Source organism: Artemia sp. Qi Xiang Cuo, chromosome 4 (assembly GCF_049724085.1).
Source record: "Artemia sp. Qi Xiang Cuo chromosome 4, ASM4972408v1, whole genome shotgun sequence".
Taxonomy (NCBI): domain Eukaryota; kingdom Metazoa; phylum Arthropoda; class Branchiopoda; order Anostraca; family Artemiidae; genus Artemia; species Artemia sp. Qi Xiang Cuo.
In genome coordinates this window covers 68,268,526-68,292,690 of record NC_142797.1, presented here as the reverse complement: position 1 = coordinate 68,292,690, position 24,165 = coordinate 68,268,526, and the positions used below count along the sequence as shown (strand labels likewise).

General features: G+C 35.8%; 1 protein-coding gene across 2 annotated transcripts in view; it reads right to left on the bottom strand.

Moving 5' to 3' along the window:
* Positions 1-24,165, bottom strand: part of LOC148953357 (uncharacterized) — a 136,106-nt gene that overhangs the window by 12,877 nt on the left and 99,064 nt on the right. For both annotated transcript variants that reach the window (XM_089087642.1, XM_089087641.1), the window contains exon 8: positions 6,867-7,093. In XM_089087642.1, coding sequence (XP_088943768.1) covers positions 6,867-7,093 — 227 coding nt within the window. The remainder of the gene's footprint in view (positions 1-6,866; positions 7,094-24,165) is intronic.

Sequence of the window (24,165 nt, the reverse complement as noted above, 5' to 3'; positions counted from 1 at the left end):
CCCCATACACATCCAATGAAAATTTTGAGATAGCCATCTTGTTCAACGTTGAAAATTCAGGAAATTATGTCTTTGAGCAGGACCCCCCCCAAGGTCTTCAGGGCAAGGGTTATAAGTTATGCCCTGGGGTCATATATGGTTCTTATGAAAGGAATGCTCTTATAATCTTCAGAGAGGGCTCATTTCATTGGAAATTGAAAGTTCTAGTTCACCTTTGAAGCCTCAAAAAATAACGAAGGGTAACCGACCCCCACTCCCACCCCCATTTTTCCCAAATGCATCTGATAAAAATTTTTAGATAGCTATTTTGTCAAAAATAGTTCATAGATTATGTAAAAAAAAAACCGGTGTCGACAAAACCCCCCAGGGCCCGGGGCAGGCGTTGTAAGTTATGCCCTCTTGGCACATATAGTTCTTATGGAAGGGATGCTCGTATAAACTTCAAAGAGAGCTCATTTGATTGGAAATTCAATATTCTAGTTCACGTTTTAAGAGTCAAAAGAGATTGGATGGCACATAGCCCCCCCCCACGCCCTTTTTTCCTCAAACCCATCCGATAAGTAGCTCAAAGACCATATAACGAAAACTCCGGGGTCGAGGCAGCCCCCCAGGGCCCAAGGGCAGGCGTTTTCAGTTATGCCCTGGGGGAATATATGGTTCTTATGGATGGGATGCTCTTAAAACCTTCAGAGTGGGCTCATTTGATTGGAAATTGAAAGTTCTAGTTCAATTTTGAGAGTCAAAAGTGATTGGAGGGCAACTAGTCCCCCCCCTTTTCCGAATGCATCCGTTAGAAATTTTGAGATAGCCATGAAGCTAGAAATTGTTCAAAAGTCAGATAACAAAAACTCAGGTACAGACACAACCCCCCAGGGCCCGGGGGCAGACGTTGTAATTTATGCCCTGGGGTATTTATAGTTCTTATGAAAGGGATGCTCGTATAAACTTCAAAGAGGGCACATTAGATTGGAAATTGAAAGTTCTAGTTCACTTTTTAAGAGTCAGAAGAGATTGGAGGGCACCTAGCCCCCCCCCACTTCACGCCCTTTTTTCCTCAAACCCATCCGATAAGAACTTTGAGATAGTCATTTTTTAAAAAAATAGTTCAAAGACAATATAACGAAAATTCCGGTTTTGACACAGACCCCCAGGGCCCAAGGGCAGGCAATGTAAGTTATGCCCCGGGGGAATATATGGTTCTTAGGGATGCGCGTAAAAACTTCAGAGGGCTCATTTGATTGGAAATTTAAAGTTCTAGTTCAGTTTTTGAAAGTTAACAGAAATTGGAGGGCAACTATCCCCCCCCACGCGCCTTTTTTCCGAATGCATCCGATAGAGATTTTGAGATAGCCATTTCAAACAGTTCGTGGTAACGAACTGTAAGTAAGGAGCGATCCGGCTCAATGGTAACCGAAACTTTAGAAAACAAGATTTTGATACCAATAAATACATCAAAGAATCAGATTTTAATGCTGATTTCAAATATATAAGTTTCATCAAGTTTAGTCTTACAGATCAAAAGTTACGCGCCTAAGAAAATTTGGCTGATCTTCGAAAAAAGGGGGAAATACCCCCTAAAAGTTATAGAACCTTAATGAAATCACACCATCATATGCAGCGTATCAGAAAACCCTACTATAGAGGTTTCAAGCACCTATCTGCAAAAATGTGGAATTTTGTCTTTTTTGTCAAAAGAAAGAACAGGGATGCATGTTTATTTTTTTTTTTTTTCAGGGGTGATTGTATCAACCCAGTGGTCCTAGAATATCGTGAGAGGGCTCATTGGAACGGAAATTAAAAGTTCTAGTGCCCATTTTAATTGACCAAAAATGGAGGGCAACTAGGCCCCCTCCCACACTCATTTTTTTCCCAAAGTCACCCTATCAAAATTTTGAGATAGCCATTTTGTTCAGCATGGTCGAAAATATGATAACTATGTCCTTTAGTATGACTTAATCCCCCGAAGTCCCCGGGGGAGGGCTGAAAGTTATGAACTTTACCCAATGTTAACATATAGTATTGGTTTTTGGGAAGTATACAGACGTTTTCAGGGGAGATTTTTCTGGTAGTGGGGGGGGGGGGTTGGGGGTTATGTTGGAGGATCTTTCCATGAAGGAAGTTTTCATGGGGGAAGGGACATTGCTATAAAGGGGGCGCCAGATTTCTCAGCAATATTTAAAAAAAAAGATCAGAAATTAAATAATAAAAAACAAGTTTTTCAACTGAAAGTAAGGAGCAACATCAAAACTTAAAACGAACAGAAAATACTACGTATACGATTGGGTTCACCCCCTAGTCAATACCTCGCTCTTTAAGCCAAAGATTTTTTAGTACTTTAATAAGAGCTATTTATTCTAATTAACGGCCTTTGTGATTAAGGTTCATTTTTAAAGAATTGGAACAAAATTCGAACTTTAGCTTTAAGAGCAAGGTATTAACTAGGGGGCGAACCCCCTAATATATGTAATAAAAATATATGAATATAGAAGTTCGTTACGTAAGTTAATTCGTAAGTTACTGATATTTATTACTAATAAAAACATTCGTAAATAAAAATGAACAACTGTCGAGAAAGCCATTTATCCAAATGAAAGTAAAATTAATATGCAAACATTGTTTTAATTATTCAAGTACAGTGAGCCAAAATCAAAACCTGCATTAACTCAAAAAAGTTCAAAAATTAAATAAATAAAAAAAGTTTTTTTTAACTGAAAGTAAGGAACGACGTTAAAACTTAAAACGAACAGAAATTATTCCGTATATGAAAGGGGCTGTCCCCTCCTCAACGCCTCGCTCTTTACGCTAAAGTTTGACTTCCAAACAACTCTGTTTTTTTTTTTAAACAATAAAGAACTTTAGCGTAAAGAGCGAGGCGTTGAGGAGGATACAGCCCCTTTCATTAACAGAATAACTTCTGTTCGTTTTAACTTTTAACGTCGTTCCTTACTTTCAGCTAAAAAAAACTTGTTTTTGTTTTTATTAAGTTAAAAATCGTTCAAAAGTAAGATAACAAATACTCAGGTGTCGACACAACCCTCCAGGGCCCGAGAACAGGCGTCATAATTTATGCCCTGGGGCATATGTGGTTCTCAGGAAAGGGATGCTCGTATAAACTTCAGAGGGGGCTCATTTGATTGGAAATTGAAAGTTTGAGTTCACTTTCAAATAGTCAAAAGAGATCCGAGGGCAACTAAAGTAAAAAAAAACCGAAGGGCAACAAGCCCCTCCCGCCCTCCTCGCCTATGCGTTTATCGGATGGATAGACCCATTCGATAAAAATTTGAGGCGACCATTCTGTTAAAATAGTTCAAACATCAGATATTAAAACTCCAGGGTCGACACAACCCCTAAGGGCCCAGGGAAAGGTGTAGTAAGTTATACCCAAACCCATCCGATAAAAATTTTGAGATAGCCATTTTGGTAAAAATAGTTCAAATATCAGATAATAAAAACTCCGAGGTTGACACGAACCCATTTTTTCACTTTGATATTGTTACTTTGATACCAGTTATGACACTTTGATGAACATTTGATTTTTTTAAAAGTTTGATTTTGACATAAGGAATTTTTAAAAAATTGAAACTTTTTGCAATCAAAAACAAACGAAAATTAATTAAAACAAACATTCCGAAAAATAAGTTTTAAAAACAAATGCAAAGACTATTTTAATTTTAAGCTCAGCAGATACAAATACCTGTTATAATTCAATTTCAAAACGACCAGAAATTACTATTAAAGAATAAATGAAACCGAAAACGAACAGAAATTAAATAAACTATTGTAGCAAAAACCATACAACAAGTAATAATATAAATGAATAAATAGATCTTAAAGCGAGTAATGCTTAGATTGAAAATGAAAATCAAGCTTAAAACAAAAAAAAAATATTTTGCTATTGAGGTATAAATGAAACTTAAAACGGACAGAAATTAAATAAACAATCAATACAAACAAACCTACAATAGATATTAATGTAAATGAATTTATAAATCTTAAAACGAGTGAAACTTAAATTGAATACGCTCAAGCTTGAAACGAACAAAAATCACTACAAACAGGAGTTTGGGTATCGCCTCCTTCTCTCATTGTAAAAAGTCTAAAACATACTGCGTCATTAGCGCTTTACTGAAAACTATATGCGTCTTGAACAGTTTTGGAATGTATAAACAATATCAAATTGGATATTTGATATATAATGATATTAATTGTTGAAAGATCCATCAGTTTAAGAATATATTTCACTGTAATTATATTTTATTTTCAATGCTGTAAGAACTGGAAAAGAAAATATTTGTAATATAATTCGTTTTCAGTTAAGCGCCAATGACGCAGTAGGTTTTTCATTTTTATTTACAGTTAAGGAAAGGGACAGTATCCAAACTCTTGTTTGTAGTGAAACTGTATTCGTCTTGAACAACTTTAGAAAGAACTAATAAATTAAACTGAACATTTAATGCATAATGATATTAATTGCTTAAAGCTCATCAGTTCAATATTTTACTATAATTTTAATTTTCAATATTAAGTAGGCTACAAAAGAAAATATTTGTAATAAAATTAGTTTTCAGTATAACCAATAAAAAAGTGCCAGTGTAGGTATGACCCACCGTCACGGTGATATGTGATGATTTTGTTTAATTTAGTGTTTTGAATAATGTTTTTCCTGTTTTAATCATTTTGTCCAATTGTTTAATTGATTCTTGTTAATTGTTTTATGTGTTCTCTTATTTTTATTTTCTGTGGTCATGTCCCTGCGGGTTTCATCTGTGTCAAATATACTGTACCCTACTAAATTATTCTATAGACTATGTTCCGTGTAATACTAAAAATATATAGTTTAAATAATATACCTCCAAGATCAAAGATAGGGATTTTTAGATTATTTTTCCAGAAAAAGGGATCAAAACCATGGAAGATAGGCAAAGAAACTAGTATAAACATAAATATTATACAATAAGAAATCTACTTATATAATCACCTACATAATTTACTTTTTTTTTATTAATTTTTTTAATCTCACCCCCTCTTTACTACCCGTGACGAGGTTTTTAATCTCACCTAACCGTGCAGCCATTTAAAAATTTGCCTCTCAATTACTTGGACTATCTGTCTTGGCTTTTTCTTTCTACAAATATTCATGTCTTGATGCCTACTCCAAAATACTTGATTTTCAATTTAAAATCAACGGACTCGGTCGAGGCCTTCGGCCTCGTACACCTGTGTTCTTTGTAGCCTATTTCTTTTTAGAACCTTTTAAATTTTGCGCTAATTAGAAGGCAATTAACTCTGAGCTGCATTCTAACTAAGCTCTTATGAAAGGGAAAAACTTGCACGGTAGTGCATATTCAATCACACTTTGGTTCTCCTGGACCATATTGCCCTGCTGATCTTCTCTTTGAGAACAGCTTAATAAACAGCTTTTGGAAATTATTTCAGAATTACAAAAATGTGATATGCAACCTTTAAGTTTAGTCTCCTAAGCAATTTATCATTTGTGTCGCGCTTAAAAGTTGTTTAGGACTTTTTCACAATTCTTGGATAAATGCCAAAAACTATTTTCTAAGCTGTTATAAAGGGGGGGGGGGCTAGCCTGGCAGTGTATGTTCAATCATACCTTGGTTTTCCTGGTCTATACTGCACTATTAATCTTTGAAAAAAAAACTGAACAAACAGTTTTTGGTAATTATCCAAACTCTTGTTTGTAGTGAAACTATATTCGTCTTGAACAACTTTCGAAGAACTAATAAATTAAACTGAATATTTGATGTATAATGATATTAATTGCTGAAAGCTCATTAGTTCAAAATCTCCTGTTATTTGAGGTTGTTTGCAAAATTGTGGGCTGAGGTTGTTTGCAAAAATAGTATAGACCTTTTGAACTTGTGATATCACAGCTCCTTCGGTAAGCTTCTTAGTACTGTTTTTGCTTAATTGAAAAGAGTATCAAATTTTCTGTCGAATATTATGGATGTATATATAATACATATTTGAGATATTGTCAAATATTAAACAAAGTCAATCGTTCCTGGAAAGATTGACAGAAAGAAATTTGCTACTTGAGTATTTTTTTTTCGTGTTTATAAGCAACCCTCACGGACTTAATCTGGTTTCGATCATCTAATTTTGGAGGTGTCGACCAACAATCCATCCATGAAATAGATTCCAGCATACGTAATCAATGATATCAGACAGTTTTATTTCATTTAATGTTTAATCAGTTGAAATAACATTGACTTCATTGCTAAGGAAAGGGAAGGCAAAAGGGAAGAAAATAATAAAGAATAGAACAATAAGGAAAAGAGAGGAAATAAGAATACTGCATGAATTAAGACAAGGCACGATCTGTTCTCTGTAATTTGCGTTTAAGTTTTTCAAGACGCCTTATGGTTCTTGTTGCACCATTTATAGCGAGGCCCAACCTTATTCGCAAATTCCTGTATTCAAATTAAGATCAAAAGATTAAGGTAAATTTGTGAATTGCTAAAACTGGCAAAATAAACTACGACGCCAGTAGAAGTATAAGCGTCTACCTATTTTGATACCCCCCCAGGGGTTTACTTACTGACTAAATTTTTCTTGAACTTCGGAAAAAAGGAGATCAAATTTGCTGAAAGAAAAGTTTTCTCACTAAAATCGGATTTTTTACTGAAAAAAAAATGTAGAAGGGCAGGGGGGTTCAATTACCCCCTCCCCCCTAGACTTTGAAAATACCCTTATTTTTGTATTTTCTTTATACTCCTTAACCATGATTTCGGACAATAGCTTGTTGTGATAACTTCATTTTAAAGAAGAGAAAAAGCCCCGCCCCCCACGTTTCGTGAATTGGCAACGCTGAGTCAATTCCTGACATCAAGAAAATTAATTACCTGGGTCTGAGACTCCAAATAAACTTATAGTGCATCTGGATGGGAGCAACTGACCTCCAGGTACCAAGTATTTATCTCTTGCAGCTAATACTGAGTCTATCATTCCCTCAAACAACAAGAAGTAGCCCATCCATTCAGAAACGATTACATCGACTTTATCGGTACCTAGATCAATTTCTTCAACTCTTCCACGTATCAGTTTCACTTTCTCTTCCAAATTATTTTCCCTATGGAATAAAATGCTCACTCACATACGAATATTAAATACAATTGTAAATATGAATATAAAATAATATCTAAGACTAATACGACTATTCATACTTAAGTTATAAAACATTTATAACATTTGTTTTTATTATGGTATTTCTTTTTGCCAGAGGAAACGGAAAATGAAGTCTTACACTTAGGTTTTTTTCCTGAATTGGCACTCTCCTTTCCATTCTGAGACTTTTCTTATTATTTTTTCTGCATATTATCACAAAATACATATATCATATACATTATTGTATTATCATACTATATGTTATCTATATCATTATAAATCAAATTCGCAAATACTATCATATCAACATTAATGGTACCTAGATCGATTTCTCCAGATCTTTCAGAGATGAAAGTAACATTTTTTCAAAATATTTGCCCAAAGAAATAAAAATTATCAATGAACAGTTTATTTAAGGTGTTTATTTGTAGCTGGCGAAGCGAAAAACAAAATATGTCTTGTATTTTTGATTTACTCATTAGTTGGCAACGTTTCTTTTTTTTGTTAGTTTACTTATTATCATTTTTTTTATTATACATTATCTATTCAGAAAAAATTATATCAACTTTATTGGTCCGTTGGTCGATTTCTTCAATTCTTTAATTAATACTAATTTTATTAAATCAATTTATATACGGTATTTATTTGTACCTAGTGAGACGAAAAATAAAAGGTCTTATAGGTGAATTTACATTTCTGTTTTCCTCATATCAGTTATAGTCAAAACCCATTTTCTAAACAGGCTAGACACCCGAGTTGGAATCTTACTTCATCAAAAATGTTCAGCTTGTTATGTGTCAGAACCGCCCACCTCTGCAGTGTCGAAATGGGCTAAAATTTCTGTACAAGTAGGCATCTGAATGCAATGTTTCATAGTATAATGAGAAAGAGAAACGTTTAATTGCCACAAGACATGAACGCATTTAATATGCATTTAGCGTTTACTATACTAAAGGAGAATAAAGGTTTAATTATATTTAAATAAATATAATTAATAAACAAATTCTTGTTTTTTAATAAATAAAATTGAATATGTAAATTTGAGCAGTGTAATTTTTATTTTCATTTCAAGGCTCAAATAACTGGAAAAGGGAATATTCGTAATATAATTTGCTTTCAATGAAGCGCCAATGACACAGTAGGATTTAGATTTATACAGTTAGGAGGTATTAGCTAAATTCTTGCTTGTAGTGAAACTAAATTTGTCGTGAACGGTTTTGGGAAGGAATTAGATTAAACTACATATTTGATGTATGATATCAGCTGCTGAAAAGCCCATCATTTCAAAATTTTACTTTAATTTCATTTTTATTATCAATGTTGTAATAAGTATTTAATATTTTGTTCATTTTAAGCTTGATTTGCATATTCAATTTTAGCTGAACTGGGTTTAAGATTTATCTATTCATTTATATTAGTACAACCAAAGAAAAAAAACGAAATCAATACGAAATCGGAAGAATGGATCAACAAGAACAGTGCAAGAAGAGATAAGAAAACTAGAAACAATATTTAAAAAAAAAGAAAACCAAAACAATTGACCCCTCTCCCCCTCCCGCACATAAAAGCAAGACAAATGTATTTAAGCTACTCCAACCCCATCCAGGTAATAAGAGTTCAGCCTAACGTAGGTTGGATTTTAATTACTTTTAATTTTATTGACGAGCAATTCTGATTTTCCCCTTCTTTCTTCACTTGATTAGTTGTAATTCCTTTTTTCTTATTGTTAGACGTTTCTGTTCTTTTCTAGTTTTTATCGGCATGGAGCATTCCTAGTTTGACACACTTAAAGATATTTGCGGCCTTTTTTTTATCTTTCCTTGTCCTTTTTCGGTGACTGGCGTTTAGCCCCCCCCCCCCGAAAATAAAACCCGAGGAAAATACCCCCCAAAAAAACAGAGAAAATACCCCCCCCCCGGAAAATACCACCCCCAAGCAGCTGGTTGGTCTCCAATCCCTTTGGACTAACAAAAAGGACTAGAACAGCCAATTTCTAATCTAATGAGCACAGTCCAAAGTTTTTTTGGCCTTGAAGTGGAGGTGTGTATAAGGAAGGGGCAATCCCCTCTTGTACGGAATAAATTCTGCTCATTTTGGTGTTTAATGTTATTCTTTACTTACAGAATAACATCATAGACCAAAAATATACCCAGAAATCATAAGGAAGTTTGATGCGTTATTAAAAGTTTCTTTTGTACCCCTCCCCCCCCCCAAAAAAAAAACCTTTGCTGGTAAATACCCTTTAGCTGGCTTTTTGTTGGAAAACTTAGGCTTGAAGCAATAGAAATATCCAGTTCAGGAGAGAAGAGGGTTTAAAAATAATAATTTCTGAATCATGGTCACAGAAGCTTTAGAGATACATGTCACTAAAAGTGCACTATTCTTTACATTTCAAAGTAAGGAACACTCTTCCTGTAAAAGGATCTTCCTATGTAAACTCTACCTTCACTAGAAAAATCTCCCCTGAAAATGTCTGTTCACTTCCCAATCACCAAGAAGAGCTTTCAACAATTGGGAGAATTTATTACTCACAGTCCTTCGACTAGGACCTGTGGTGTGTTAATTCATCTTCAAAAACATTATTATTAGATTTTTTTACTATTCTGAACAAAAGGGCTATCTAAAAGTTTTGAAATGAAAGTGACCAAAATTTTTTGGTCAATTAAAAAGGCCCTAGGACTTTTCACTTCCATTCGAATTTCTCACATTATTCTAGAACCACTGGGTCAAAACGGTCGCCCCTGGAAAAAAAAACAAAAAAACAAATAAACACACATCCATGATCTTTCTTGTGGCAAAAAAAACAAAAAAACTGCAAGAGTCCACATTTTGTACATAGGAGCTTGAAAGCTCTAAAGTAGAGTTCTCTGGTATTCTGAATCTGATGGTATGATTTTAATTAAGATCACTTGTAGTTTTGCGGGTGATTTCTCCCTTTATAAAAAAATTGGACAGATTTTCTCAGGCTCTTAACTTTTAATGGGTACCATTAAATTTGATAAATTTTACATATATTGAATCAGAATCAAAATTTGATTCTTTCAATGCATATGTTGTTACTAAAACTCTGTTTCTTAGAGTTTTAATTAGTATTGATCCAAATCGCTCCTTACTTTCAGTTTGTTACTTATCAATAACCAATACTATGTATTATATATATTACCACTATATATTATATATATTACCAGTATACATTACCAATAACCAATACTATATACGGTTTATCTTAATCACTCAAATGAGAATTTAAAAGAAGGAAGAATTAAAAGGGAAAAAGAAACTAAATAAAATACAACAATCAAGTTTTTTCAACTTAAAGTAAGGAGCAACATCAAAACCTTAAACGAACAGGAATTATCACGTATATCAAAGGTGTCCCCCTCCTCAAAACCTCACTCTTAACGCAAATTCTTTCTTTTATACAATTAAAAAGATCTTATTATTTTAATTAAACGGCCTTTGTGTTTCAGGAGCAGTCAGAGGCAACGCTATAGCGTTGCCTATAGTAAAGGCCATATGGCTCCAATGTTTTATTATTTATTAATTAAAAAAAACTTTTTCGACAAAATGAATTTTTCAAAGAAAAGTAAAGAGCTCCATTACACAAAAAATGAGCAAAAACAAAATAAAATAATCTACCAAGCTCGAAACTACCACAAATCAGCATCGATAAATAAATGAAACCCAAAACGAACAGAAATTAAAATAATAACCGAGTCAAACTCATAACGCGCAGAAATTAACATAAGTTGGGCGCAAAACCCCTATGCCTTCCCAAGGCCAGAACAAAACTTGCACTTTACTGAAAAAAATACGAATGAATGTGCATTGTCAGTTTAATATACATATACTGATATTTAGTAATCAAAATGTTAAAATTATTTGATTTATTAAAGTTATAAAAGTAAAAGCATTTATCATTTTTTTTTCAGTGAAAAGTGCAAATTTTGTTCTGGCCTTGGGAAGGCATAGGGGTTTTGCGCCCAACTTATGTTAATTTCTGCTCGTTTTGAGTTTGACTCGGTTTTTTATTTTAATTTCTGTTCGTTTTGGGTTTCATTTATTTATTGATGCTGATTTGTGGTAGTTTCGAGCTTGATAGATTATTTGATTTTATTTTTGCTCATTTTTTGTTTAATGGAGTTCTTTACTTTTCTTTGAAAAACTTATTTTTTAGAAAAAGTTTTTTTCATTAATTTCTGTTCGTTTTATATTGACATTGTCTTTTCAGGGAAAAAGAAAATAATAGTTTAAATCTTTTCGTTTTTTAAGACTTTATAGTTTGGCCTGCTATTTGTATGCTGTAGAAAAATTTTCAACCATTTTTAACAACATACACTATTTTAAAAATCTGGACACAAATAGTACTGTTTAACTTCGTTTAATACTTCCTCTAGTTGACCTGAAATGAAAAACTTGATACCATTCGCAAAAAATCTGTTTACTTTCTTTGATAGCTTTGATACACTTACACTATTTTGATTTGGTTAAGTTTTAAGAGCAGAAGTAGCCTCGGAAGTTTGAACATAATACCCTCAGTCGTTCTTGGGATACTGCTGACATGCCTTATTGGGAATTAGCTTTATTACTGTGCATTTTGATTAAATCTGAAGGCCACATTCACTTTTTAAAAATAATGGGCAAATGGGAGGGTGGGAGGGGAAGGGGGATTAGTTGCCCTCCAATCACTTTCAACTATTAAAAAGGGCATCAGGCCTTTCTATTTTCAATTGAATGAGCCCCTTTCGAAGTTCCCACGACAACTCGTTCGATACGAAGTGCCCTGGTCTAAACAAAAAAAAAAAAAAAAAAAAAAAAATTACTAATCACTTTCGACTATTAAAATGGGCACTAGTCTTTTGAATTTCAAATCGAATGAGCCCTTTTCTGAAGTTTCTACGACAACGTCTTCTATAAAAACCTTATATGCCCCCAGGACATAACTTAAAACCCTTGCCCAGAGGGCTGTGGCGGAGTATCCTCCTCAAAAACATATTTTCTATCTGTAAATCAACTACGCTGAACAAAATGGCTATCTCAAAGTTTTTATTGGATGTGTTTGGGGGAATGATGGGCGGGGGGGGGGGGGGCTAGTTGCCCTCCAATCACTTTCGACTATTAAAAAGCGTACTAGCCCGTTGAATTTCCAATCGAATGAGCTTTTTTTGAAATTTTTACGACAACGCCTTCTATAAAAACATTATATGCCCCTGGGTATAACTTAAAACACTTGACCTAAGGGTTATGAGGGAGTATCCTCTTCAAAAACATATTTTCTTTCTGTAAATCAACTACGCTTAACAAAATGGCTATCTCAAAATTTTGATTGGATGTGTTTGGGTGAATGATGGATGTGAGGGGGGGGGGGCTAGGTGCCCTCCAATCAATTTCAACTATTAAAAAGGGCACTAGCCCTTTGAATTTCCAATCAAATGAGCCCCTTTTGAAGTTTCTATGACAACGCCTTCTATAAAAACCTTATAAACCCCAGGATATAACTTAAAACCCTTGCCCTGAGGGTTTATGGGGAGTGTCCTCCTCAAAAACGTATTTTCTATCTGGAAATCAACTACGCTGAAAAAAATGGCTATCTCAAAATTTTAATTGGATGTGCTTGGGAGAATGATGGGCGTGGGGGAGGGGCTAGTTCCCCTCCAATATCTTTCGACTATTAAGAATGGAACTAGCCCTTTGAATTTCCAATCGAATGAGCCTGTTTTGAAGTTTCTACGACAACGCCTTCTATAAAAACCTTATATGCCCCCAGGACATAACTTAAAACCCTTGCCCTGAGGGTTGTGGGGGAGTGTCCTCCTCAAAAACATAATTTCTATCTGGAAATCAACTACGCTGAACAAAATGGCTATCTCAAAATTTTGATTGGATGTGTTTGGGGGAATGATGGGCGTGGGGGGGGGGCTAGTTGCCCTCCAATCACTTTCGACTATTAAAAAATGCACTAGCCCGTTGAATTTCCAATCGAATGAGCTTTTTTGAAGTTTCTACAACAACGCCTACTATAAAAACATTAAATGCACCCTGGGCATAACTTAAAACCCTTGCCCTGAGGGTTGTGGGGGAGTGTCCTCCTCAAAAATATATTTTCTATCTGGAAATAAACTACGCTGAACAAAATGGCTATCTCAAAATTTTGATTGGATTTTTTTGGGGAATGATAGGCGTGGGAGAGGGGGCTAGTTGCCCTCCAATCACTTTCTACAATTAAAAAGGGTACTAGCACTTTGAATTTCCAATCGAATGAGCCTGTTTTGAAGTTTCTACGACAACACCTTCTAAAAAAAACATATATGCCCCCAGGGCTTAATTTAAAATTCTTGTTCTGAGAACTGTGGGGGAGTGTCCTCCTCAAAAAAATATGTTCCATGTGGCAATGAGCTACTCTGAACAAAATGGGTGTCTCAAAATTTTAATTGTGGTTATCCGGGGAACTGATGGACGGGGGGGGGGGGGTGGCTAGTTTGGCTACTGACCTAATTTGGCTTTTGTGTGTGCTCCCTTTTAATTAGATACTTTGGATGTTATTGAATGCCACGGCGAATCTTTGACTCAGTTTTCCAATAATTTAAGGTATATCTGAATAATTTCGACATTTTTGTTGTTGTCTTTGTACCGCTTTACTCATACCCTCAATTTTTGTCAAGTAACACTAAGCTGTTTAACGTTATTTTGCGTGTTTGTTTGAACCATATAGTGACCTAGTTAATTATTAAGTAACTTATTTTTCTAATGAAAGCTGAGACGGTATCCTATGAAGGTGGTATCCAGAGGGTTGGGGGGTAGAGAGGTATTAAATTTGAATGATAATATCTCGAAATATTTATTGAAAGCAGGGATCTCAAAAAGTTAATTTTTTTCAATTTAAAGCAGAGACGGCATTTTATCAAGGTGGTATCCAGAGGGGAGGGGGCGTAGTGAGCTATCATATTTAAATGATAATACCTCAATTTTTTTTTTTTGAAAGCAGGGGTGCCAATAATTATTTTTCTTTATTTAAAGCAGAGACGGTATCATATCAAAATAGTATCCAGAGGGGAGCATAGGGAGTTATTATATTTAAGTGATAGTACCTTGATTTTTTTTTTATTTAAAGCAGGTATGCCAAAACGCTGAAAAGTTGACAAAAATTTACAAGATTTTCGCGAGTTATACTTGATACAGCACTTGCATGGTTTTATCGTCCAAAGGGAAAGGAACATATGCGTCCAAACCGTTTTTTTTTCTTATTGATGAAACGGGTTTAATTTGAAAACATTCATTCACAAGTACCAGGCAGATTCACACTAAAACGAATTGGTGTGACGAAAGTGATATCGACATCCCCACCTAATGCTGCGCTCGAGTGACAATGGCACCCTTGGTCCAGTGCCCAAGTTACATTAACAAGCCAGGTCATAATAAAAGCTTTCAGCTAGGGAAGTTCAAGGAGGAGTCTTTGACAGTCTTATAACCACAGGGTACTAGATATTGCAACGTTCTTGGGTATCTACAGTGGTTTAAGAAATTTTATCACCCCACAAATGATGTTCAAAAATATGCTTAAACATAAGAAGTATAACACTTGGAACATAATCAGACTTTTTTCAAAGCATAGAAAAAAAGCAAAAAAGGCTAAGTACCCCTAGCTATGCTTATAAGCTATTTTAAAAAGAAACTCTTTGGAGATTTCCATGGAAATGACCATAGCAGAAGCTTTGAGCCTGGGTGGGAATCAAAGAGGAGTCTTATTGTTGCGACTTTCTTAAATTTGGTAAATTTTGTGAGCATTTGAAAATCCAAGCTTAAACTCAAGAAGTGATGCTAAGTGTCCTAACATTTTGCTTGGATTAAAAGTGGAACTAGGATGAAAATCTCAACATCTTCCTGTAGCTACTTCAGTCTGCATATTATTTCATTTAATTGTACATTTAAAACGGATGAGCCTTTCATTTATAACCAGAAAATTTTCTTATTACTGTATAAGCCATTAAGTGTTTTTTGTTTCATTGTAATTGAAGTGTTCTCATGTGAAGTGTTCATCGGGTATTTTCCAATTTGACAAATTTACTCCTTTTAGATGCAGTTTATAATTTGACTGATATTAGGTATTTATCAATTTATAATTTGGAATGAATCCCCAAGAGAAAAAAACGAATAATATCCAAAAGAGCAGCCAAAAGCAATAAAAAATCAGCAGTTCAGCCTTAGCCTACATGAGAAATATTCTATAAAGAAGCCAAAAAAAATCTTTAAATGCTTTTTTTTTAAATTGTTATTAAAAACCAGTTTTTAATACAAGAAGGATTTTTAAGAATCCAAAAGACCAAAAAAAAAAAAAAAAAAAAAAAAAATCAATATCAAAGTCGCCCATTTCAACTGTTTTAAAGGTGACAAAACAGATATAGGCAAAGGGCATTATGAAAAAATTAAGCTTCTAAGTTCAAAGTTATATTCAATATTTTTACCCAGATAACTGACGAATTTTGTGATACGGTATTTGAAGTTTTGTGTGCAGTAATGCTCGATGAAAAGAACTACTAATTTTGATGATTATTTATGTTAAGAATACATAGCTAATAGATACTTCAACTACTCGTATTATACAAGGGTTCTGAAACGCCACAGCCGTTTCATCTCTACCACATTTCTACTTCTCTTGGTGAATAACGGAGAAGACCAGTTTCCAGCCAGCGACTTGTGAATTTTTGAACTCATGAATAGGCTCGAATCTGTTGTAAATTTAAGCTGCTATTGATAAAGACTTATGAAAAAATTATCTTTTGCGGGCAAAATTGATCGCGCGGGCGGTACGCCGCCGACGTCTTAACGGCGGCGCGGAGCGGTGTACTGTTTTTTGCCTCACCGCCGCCACCGGTCTTCCCTCATCGGCGCGGCGCCGGGCTCTAGTTGTAGGGGAGAGTCCTCCTCAAAAACATATTTTCTATCTAGAAATCAACTACGCTGAACCAAATGGATATCTCAAAATTTTGATTTGATGCGTTTGGGGGAATAATGGGCACGGGGGGGGGGGCGAGTTGCCCTCCAATCACTTTCGACTATTAAAACGGGCACTATCCCGTTGAATTCGAATGAGCCTTTTTTGAAGTTTCTACGACAACACCTTCTATAAAAACCTTATATCCCCCCAAGTCATATCTTAAAACCCCTGCCCCAAAGGGTTGTGGGGGAGTGTCCTCCTCAAAAATATATTTTCTATCTGGACATCAACTATGCTGAACAAAATGGATATCTCAAAATTTGGATTGGATGTGTTTGGGGGAATGATGGGTGTGGGGGGGATTAGTTGCCCTCCAATAACTTTAGACTATAAGTAAGGGCAATAGCCCTTTGAATTTCCAATCGAATGAGCCTTTTTTGAAGTTTCTACGACAACACCTTCTATAAAAACCTTATATGCCCCCAGGGCAAAACTTAAAACCCTTACCCCGAGGGTTGTGGGGGAGTATCCTCCTCAAAAAGATATTTTCTATCTGAAAATCAACTGCGCTGAAAAAAATGGCTATCTCAAAATTTTCATTGGATGTGTTTGGGGGAATGATGGGCGTGGGGGGGGGGCTAGTTGGCCTCCAATCACTTTCGACTATTAAATAGGGCAATAGCCCTTTGAATTTACAATTGAATGAGTCTGTTTTGAAGTTTCTACAACAAAGACGTCTATAAAAACCTTATATGCCCCAGGGCATAACTTAAAAACCTTGCCCCGAGGGTTGTGGGGGAGTGTCCTCCTAAAAAACATATTTTCTATCTGAAAATCAACTACGATGAAAAAAATGGCTTCCTCAAATTTTTGTTTGGATGTGTTTGGGGGAATGATGGGCGTGGGGCAGGGCTAGTTCCTCTCCAATCACTTCTACTATTAAAAGGGCACTAGCCACTCCAATTTCCAATCGAATGAGCCCTTTTCGAAGTTTCTGCGGCAATTCCTTCGATACGAAGTGCCCAGATGGAAAAAAACACATTGTTCTCACATCGTTCTTTACTTAGGCAGCGCTAGCGCGCTGCCTATGATTATTATTTTTTTTCTCCAGAGGCACTTCATATGGAAGGGGTTGTAGTATAAACTTCAAACGGGGCTCATTCGATTGGAAATCGAGAGTTCTAGTGCCCTTTTTAAGGATAAAAAGTGATTGGAAAGCAACTAACCCCCTTTCAACGCCCACCAGTTACCCAAACACATCCATTTAAAATTTTGAGATAGCCATTTTGTTCAGTGTAATTGATTTTCAGATAGAAATTATGTTTTTGAGGAAGAAACTAGCCCACAGCCCTCAGGGCAAGGGTTGTAAGTTATGCCCCTGGGGCATATAAGGTTTTTATAGAAAGCTTTGCCGTAGAAACTTTAAAAAGGACTCATTGATTGGAAATTCAAAGGGCTAGTGCCCTTTATAATAGTCGAAAGTGATTGGAAGGCAACTAACACCCCTTCCACGCCCACCGTTTCCCCAGACACATCCAATCAAAATTTTGATATAGCCATTTTGTTCAACGTAGTTGAAAGTTCTGGAAATTATACGTTTGAGCAGGACACTCCTCCCACAGTTTTAAGGGCAAGGGTTATAAGTTATGCCCTGGAGGCATATATGGTTCTCAAGGAGGGAATACTCGTACAAACTTCAGAGAGAGCTCATTTGATTGGAAATTGAAAGTTCTAGTTCACCTTTTAAGCGTCAAAAGATATCGGAGGGTAACCAGCTCCCCCCCCCAAATTCTTTTTTCCCAAATGCATCCGATAAAAATGTTGAGATAGCTATTTTGTTAAAAATAGTTCCAAGATCAGATAACAAAAGTTCCGGTGTCGACACAACCCCCCCGGGCCCGGGGGCGGGCGTTGCAACTTATGCCCAGGATGCATATATAGGTCTTATTAGACAAATTCTCATATAAACTTCAAAGAGGCCTCATATAAATGGGAAATGAATGCTTTGCTTACCTTTTAAGAGAAGAAAGAAATTGGAGAGAGTATCGCCCCCCCTCCCACCCTTTTTTCTTAAACCCATCCAATAAGAACTTTGAGATAAACTTTTTTTTTTTTTAATAGTTCAAAGACCATATAACGAAAACTCCGGGGTCGACACAGCGCCCCAGGGCAGGCGTTGTAAGTTATGCCCTGGGGGAATATATGGTTCTTATGGAAGGGATGCTCGTAAAAACTACAGAGAAGGCTCCTTTGATTGAAAATTGAAAGTCCTATTTAATTTTTTTAGAGTCAAAAGAAATTGGAGGGCAACTAGCCCCCCCCCTCCCACCCCTTTTCTCGAATACATCCAATACAAAATTTAAGATAGCCATTAAGTTAAAAGTTGTTCAAAAGTCAGATAACAAAACTCAGGTGTCGACAAATATAACGAAAAATTCGAGTCGACATATAACCCCAGGGCCCGGGGGCAGGCGTTGTAAGTTATGCCCTGGGGCAAATATGGTTCTTATAGAAGGGATTCTCTTATAAACTTCAGAGAGCTCATTTGATTGGAAATCAAAAGTTCTAGTTCACTTTTTCAGAATCAAAATTGATCGGAGGGCAACTAGCCCTTCCCTCCTCTACGCCCTTTTCCCCCAAATAAATCCGATAAAATTTTCAGATAGCGATTTTGTTAAAAAGAGTTCAAAGATTATATAACAAAAAGTCTAGTGTCGACACAGCCCCCCAGGGCCCAGGCGTTGTAAGTTGTGTCCTGGGGGCAAATATGGTTCTTATGGAAGGGCTGCTTATATAAACTTCAGAGTGTTGTAAGTTATACCCTGGGGGTATACAAAGCTCCTATGGAAGTGATGCTCGTATAAACTTCAGAGAGGCCCCATTTGATTGATAACTGAAAGTTTTAGTTTACTTTTTCAGAGTCAAAAGTGATTGGCGGGCAACTAGCCCTCCTCCCCCATCACTACACCTTTTTTCTTCAAATGTATCAGATGAATATTTCGAGATAGACATTTTGTTAATAACAGTTAAAAGGTGATGTAGGAAAAACTCTGGTGTCGACAAAACCCCCCAGGGCCTGGGGGCAGACGTTGTAAGTTATGTCCTGGGGGTATATATGGTTCTTATGGAAGGGCTCGTCGTACAAACTTCAAATAGGGCTCATTAAATTGGAAATATAGAGTTCTAGTGCCCTTTTTAAGAGTCAAGTGTGATAGGAGGACAACTAACCCCCCCCCCCGCACTTTTCCCCCAAATATATCCGATAAAAATTTTGAGGTACTCGTTCTGTATAAAATAGTTCAAAGACCATATAACAAAAACTCCAGGGTCAACACAACCCCCCAGGTCCCGGGGGCAGGCGTTGTAGGTTATCCCCCGGGTGTAAATATGGGTTTTATGGAAGGGAGGCTCGTATAAACTTCAGAGGGGGTTCATTTGATTGGAAATTAAAAGTTCTAGTTTACTTTTTCAGAGTCAAAGGAGATCGGAGGGCAAATTACACCGACCACGCCCTTTTCTCCCCAAATGCATCAGATACAAATTTTGAGATATCTATTTTGTTAAGGAATAGTTCAAAGGTCAGATAAAAAAATTTCCTGCGTCGGCAAAACCCCCCAGGACCCGGGGGCAGGCGTTGTAAGCTATCCTGGGGGCATATAAGATTCTTATAGAAGGGACGTTCGTATAAAATTGAGAAAGGGCTCATTTGATTTGAAATTGAAAGTTCTAGTTCACTTTTTAAGAATCAAAAGTGAAACGAGGGCAGCTAGTCACCCCCCTTTTTTTCCCAAATCCATCAGAAAAAAATTTTGAGATAGACATTTTGTTTAAAAATAGTTCAAGTCAGATAACAAATTCTCCAGTGTCGACACAGCTACCAGAGTCCAGGGGCAGGTGTTGCAAGTTATTCTCTGGGGGCACATATGGTTCTTATGGAAGGGATGCTCGTATAAACTTCAGAGAAGGCTCATTTGTTTGGAAAGTGAACGTTCTAGTTCACTTTTTAAGAGTCAAAAGAGATCAGAGGGCAACTAGCCCCACCCCTCCAAGTCTTTTCCCCCAAATCCATCCGATACAAATTTTTAGATGACCATTTTGTTAAGCGGGGGGGGGGGGAACCCCCTCCTCCACACCCTTTTCCCCAAAATGTATCAGATAAGAATTTTGAGATAGCCATTTTGTTAAAAATAGTTAATAGGTTAGATAACAAAAAACCCTGGTGTAAACACAAGCCCCCAGGGCCCAGGGGCAGGCGGTGTAATTTATGCCCTGTGGCATATATTGTTCTTATGGAAGGGATGCTCGTATATACTTCAGAGAGCGCTAATTTGTTTGGAAAGTGAATGTTCTTGTTCACTTTTTAAGACTCAAAAGAGACCGGATTGCAACTAGCCCTCCCCAACCCCTACGCCCTTTTTTCTCAAATGCATCAGATAAAAATTTTGAGATAGTTTTTTTTAAATAGTTAAAAGGTCAGATAACAAAAACTCTGGTGTCGACCCAACTCCCCAGTGCCTGGGGGCAGTCGTTGTAAATTATGCCCTGGGGACATATATGGTTCTTATGGAAGGGATTCTTGTATAAACTTCAGAGAAGGTCTCATTTGATTAGAAATTGAAAGTTCTAGTTCACTTTTTAAGAGCCAAAAGAGATCCAAGGGCAACTAGTCACCCCACCACCACACCCTTTTTTGCCCAAACCCATCAACAAAATTTTGAAACAGCCATTTTTTAAAAAATACTTCAAACATCATATAACAAAACTCCGTTGTCAACAAACCCCCACGGGCCCGGGGGCAGGCGTTGTAAGTTATGCCCTGGGGGCATATATGATTCTTATAGAAAGAATGATAGTATAAACTTCAAAGAGGGCTCATTTGACTGGAGATTGAAAGTTTAGTTCACTTTTTAAGACTCAAAAGTAATCGGAGGGCAATTAGCCTCCTCCCCCAAGCCCTTTTTTCCCAAAATGAATCAGATAAATATTTTGAGATAGCCATTTTGTCAAAAAAAGGTCAAAGGTAAGGGAACATAAAATCCGGTGTCGACAAAACCCCCCAAGGCCCGTTGGCTGGCGGTGTAAGTTATGCCCTGGGGGTATATATGACTCTTATAGAAGAAATCAAATATTGCAATCAAATACATACAAAAATTAATTAAAAAAACTTTCCGAAAAAGAAGTTTTTAAAAGAAAAGTGAAGGCCATTAAAAACTGAAGATCAGCAGATACAAATATCTCTTAAAATTAAAACCCAAAACGACCCGAAATTATTATTAAAGAATAAAGGAAACCCAAAACAAACAGAAATTAAATAAAAATTCATAGCAGAAAAACTTACAACAAGTAATAATATAAATGAATACATAAATCTTAAAGCGAGTAATGTTTAAATTGAACATGCAAATCAAGCTTAAAACGAAAAAAAATTTTTTTGCCATTGAAGTATAAATAAAACCCAAAATGAACAGAAATTTAATAAACAATCTATGCAAACAAACATACAATAGATACTAATATAAATGAATAAATAGATGTTAAAACGAGGGAAACTAAAATTGAATATGCAAATCAAGCTTGAAACGAACAAAAATCACTACAAATAAGAGTTTGGATACCGCCTCCTTCTCTCACTGTAAAAGTGTAAAACCTACTGCGTCATTGGCGCATTACTGAAAACGAATTATATTACAAATATTTTCTTTTGCACTTCATACTGAAAATAAACATTAAAATTAAGTAAAATTTTGAACTGATGAGCTTTCAGCAATTAATATCATTATACATAAAATATTCAGTTTAATTTCTTAGTTCTTTCTAAAACTGTTCGAATTGTGAAAACCTAAAGCCTACTGCGTCATTGGTGCTTCACTGAAAACGAATTATATTACAAATATTTTCTGTTCCAGTTCTTATAGCATTGAAAATAAAAATAAAATTAAAGTGAAATAAATTCTTGAACTATTGGCTCTTTCAACAACTAATATCATTATATATCAAATATTCAATTTGATGTTGTTTATACTTCCCAAGACTGTTCAAGACACATATAGTTTTCAGTAAAGCGCCAATGGCGCAGTAGGTTTTAGACTTTTACAGTAAGAGGAGGCGAAATCCAAACTCTTATTTGTAGTGATTTTTGTTCTTTTCAAGCTTAATTTGCATATTCAATTTTAGTTTCACTCGTTTTAAGTTCTATTTATTTATTTATATTAGTATACTCGCTTTAAGATTTATGTATTCATTTATATTATTACTTGCTGTATGTTTTTTTTCTATGATTTTTTATTTAATTTCTGTTCGTTTTGGGTTTCATTTATTCTTTAATAGTAATTTCTGGTCATTTTGAGTTTGAATATTAACAGGTATTTGTATCTGATCTTAAGTTTAAAATGGCATTTACTTTTCTTTGAAAAACTTCTATTTCCGAAAGATTTTTTAATTAATTCTTAAAGAATTGGAACAAAAAAGTCAAACTTTAGCGTAAAGAGCTAGGTCTTGAGGAGGGGTCAACTCCTTTCATATATGGGATAATTTCTCTTCGTTTTAGGTTTTGATGTTGCTCATTATTTTCAGTTGGAAAAACTTATTTTTTATATTTAATTTCGGAACATTTTTAAATATTAACAGAAAATCCGGCTCACTCTCTTTGAAAATTTCTTCCTCCAGGGAATTTTCTCCTAGGCAATTCCGTTCTAGCTGGAAATTCCACCCGGAAAATTCCTTGCGGATGATTCCAGGGGAAATTTTTTTCTCAAGCACACTTTCATTTTGAAAAAGACTTTAATTTCTGATTGTCTTTAAATCATACCGGAAATTTTTCATCCATGGGAAAAATTTCTAGCAAATAGCCCCAATAGTCCAGTAAATCTACGAAAACCTGGGACAAAATTGCAATATAGAAGATTTTTACGCCGTCTTGTAGAGAAAAAAATTCTACACAACATATCAAAAGTCCCCAAAAATCCCCTAGGCGGAAGAGGGTAAAAAACAGGAAGAAAGGAGGGAAATTGAAAAAATACAGGTGCAGATTTAATATGCGCTCAAATTTCACGTCAGCTCTTTTTCTGCGCGGAGAACTCCAAAAAGGAAAGTTATGCTGTTTAATTGCTGGACTTGGTTTGACTTCCCCCTTTAGCGGGGAAGGGGGAGGGGGAAAACAGTATCCTCGAGAGTTGTGCGATATGGCTGGTCAAAGTGTTGCCCCCAAGGTTTTTTGACTCGATGATTTAAAAAAAAAAATGGTATTAGATTCGTATCCTGCTTTTTTGCAGTGTTTTCACCGTAGGGGAGACAATGCATCGGGCCTTCGGAATACGTGGGCAGATTTAATTCGACTATATAATAGAATCATTAAGACAAAACTAAATGTGAAAAATGAAACAAGTCAGGTAACTTCGGTAATCACAGCAAAATATAATTACGGTTATAATTGAACTAAAAAGGATAAGATCAAGGATTTGTACTAAACATCGTTTTCTTCATTGTTATCAACAAAAACATCTTTATTGGAATAGGCGATCCCTTTGCAGTCTTTGCAAGCAAGTGTGCAAGGCAATCCGTTTTTTTGGCAACTACAGCGTGAACTGTCACTGTTGGAACGCATGCAGCTGCAACGAATCACATTTAGCAGAATTGGCGGAGTAGGGCCGATGTCTGTCATGATCGGAGTGAAGCGTTCGTCACGTAATCGCTAACCCCAATCTTTTAGTTCGAGTTCTGACGCAGTATTACGCCATTCCATTACTTGATAGAAGACTCTATAAGAATGAAACTTCACAGCCGATGGAGTCGGTGAAAGTTTCTCTGGGTTCAAAACAGTTGATATCTTATAGCTGTTCAGTTTTTTAAGAAAAACCCTGTACATAGCTTTGCTGAGAAACTCCCCTTTCTTAGCCTTGTAGAAACACAGCAAAATGTTTTCACCAGCTTGCTGGATTTCTTCCTTCCTAAAGCGCGGATTAAGGAATACTTCACATTTATTCCTAAATTCTTGATGGCTTTTCGGGAATGGCAGGACAGCCTGCTTTCCTATTCCAAACAAACGGGACGTCATGTCGCAACCAAGAAAAGCGTGGTCAACAAGATTAGAGTGACAAACCTGT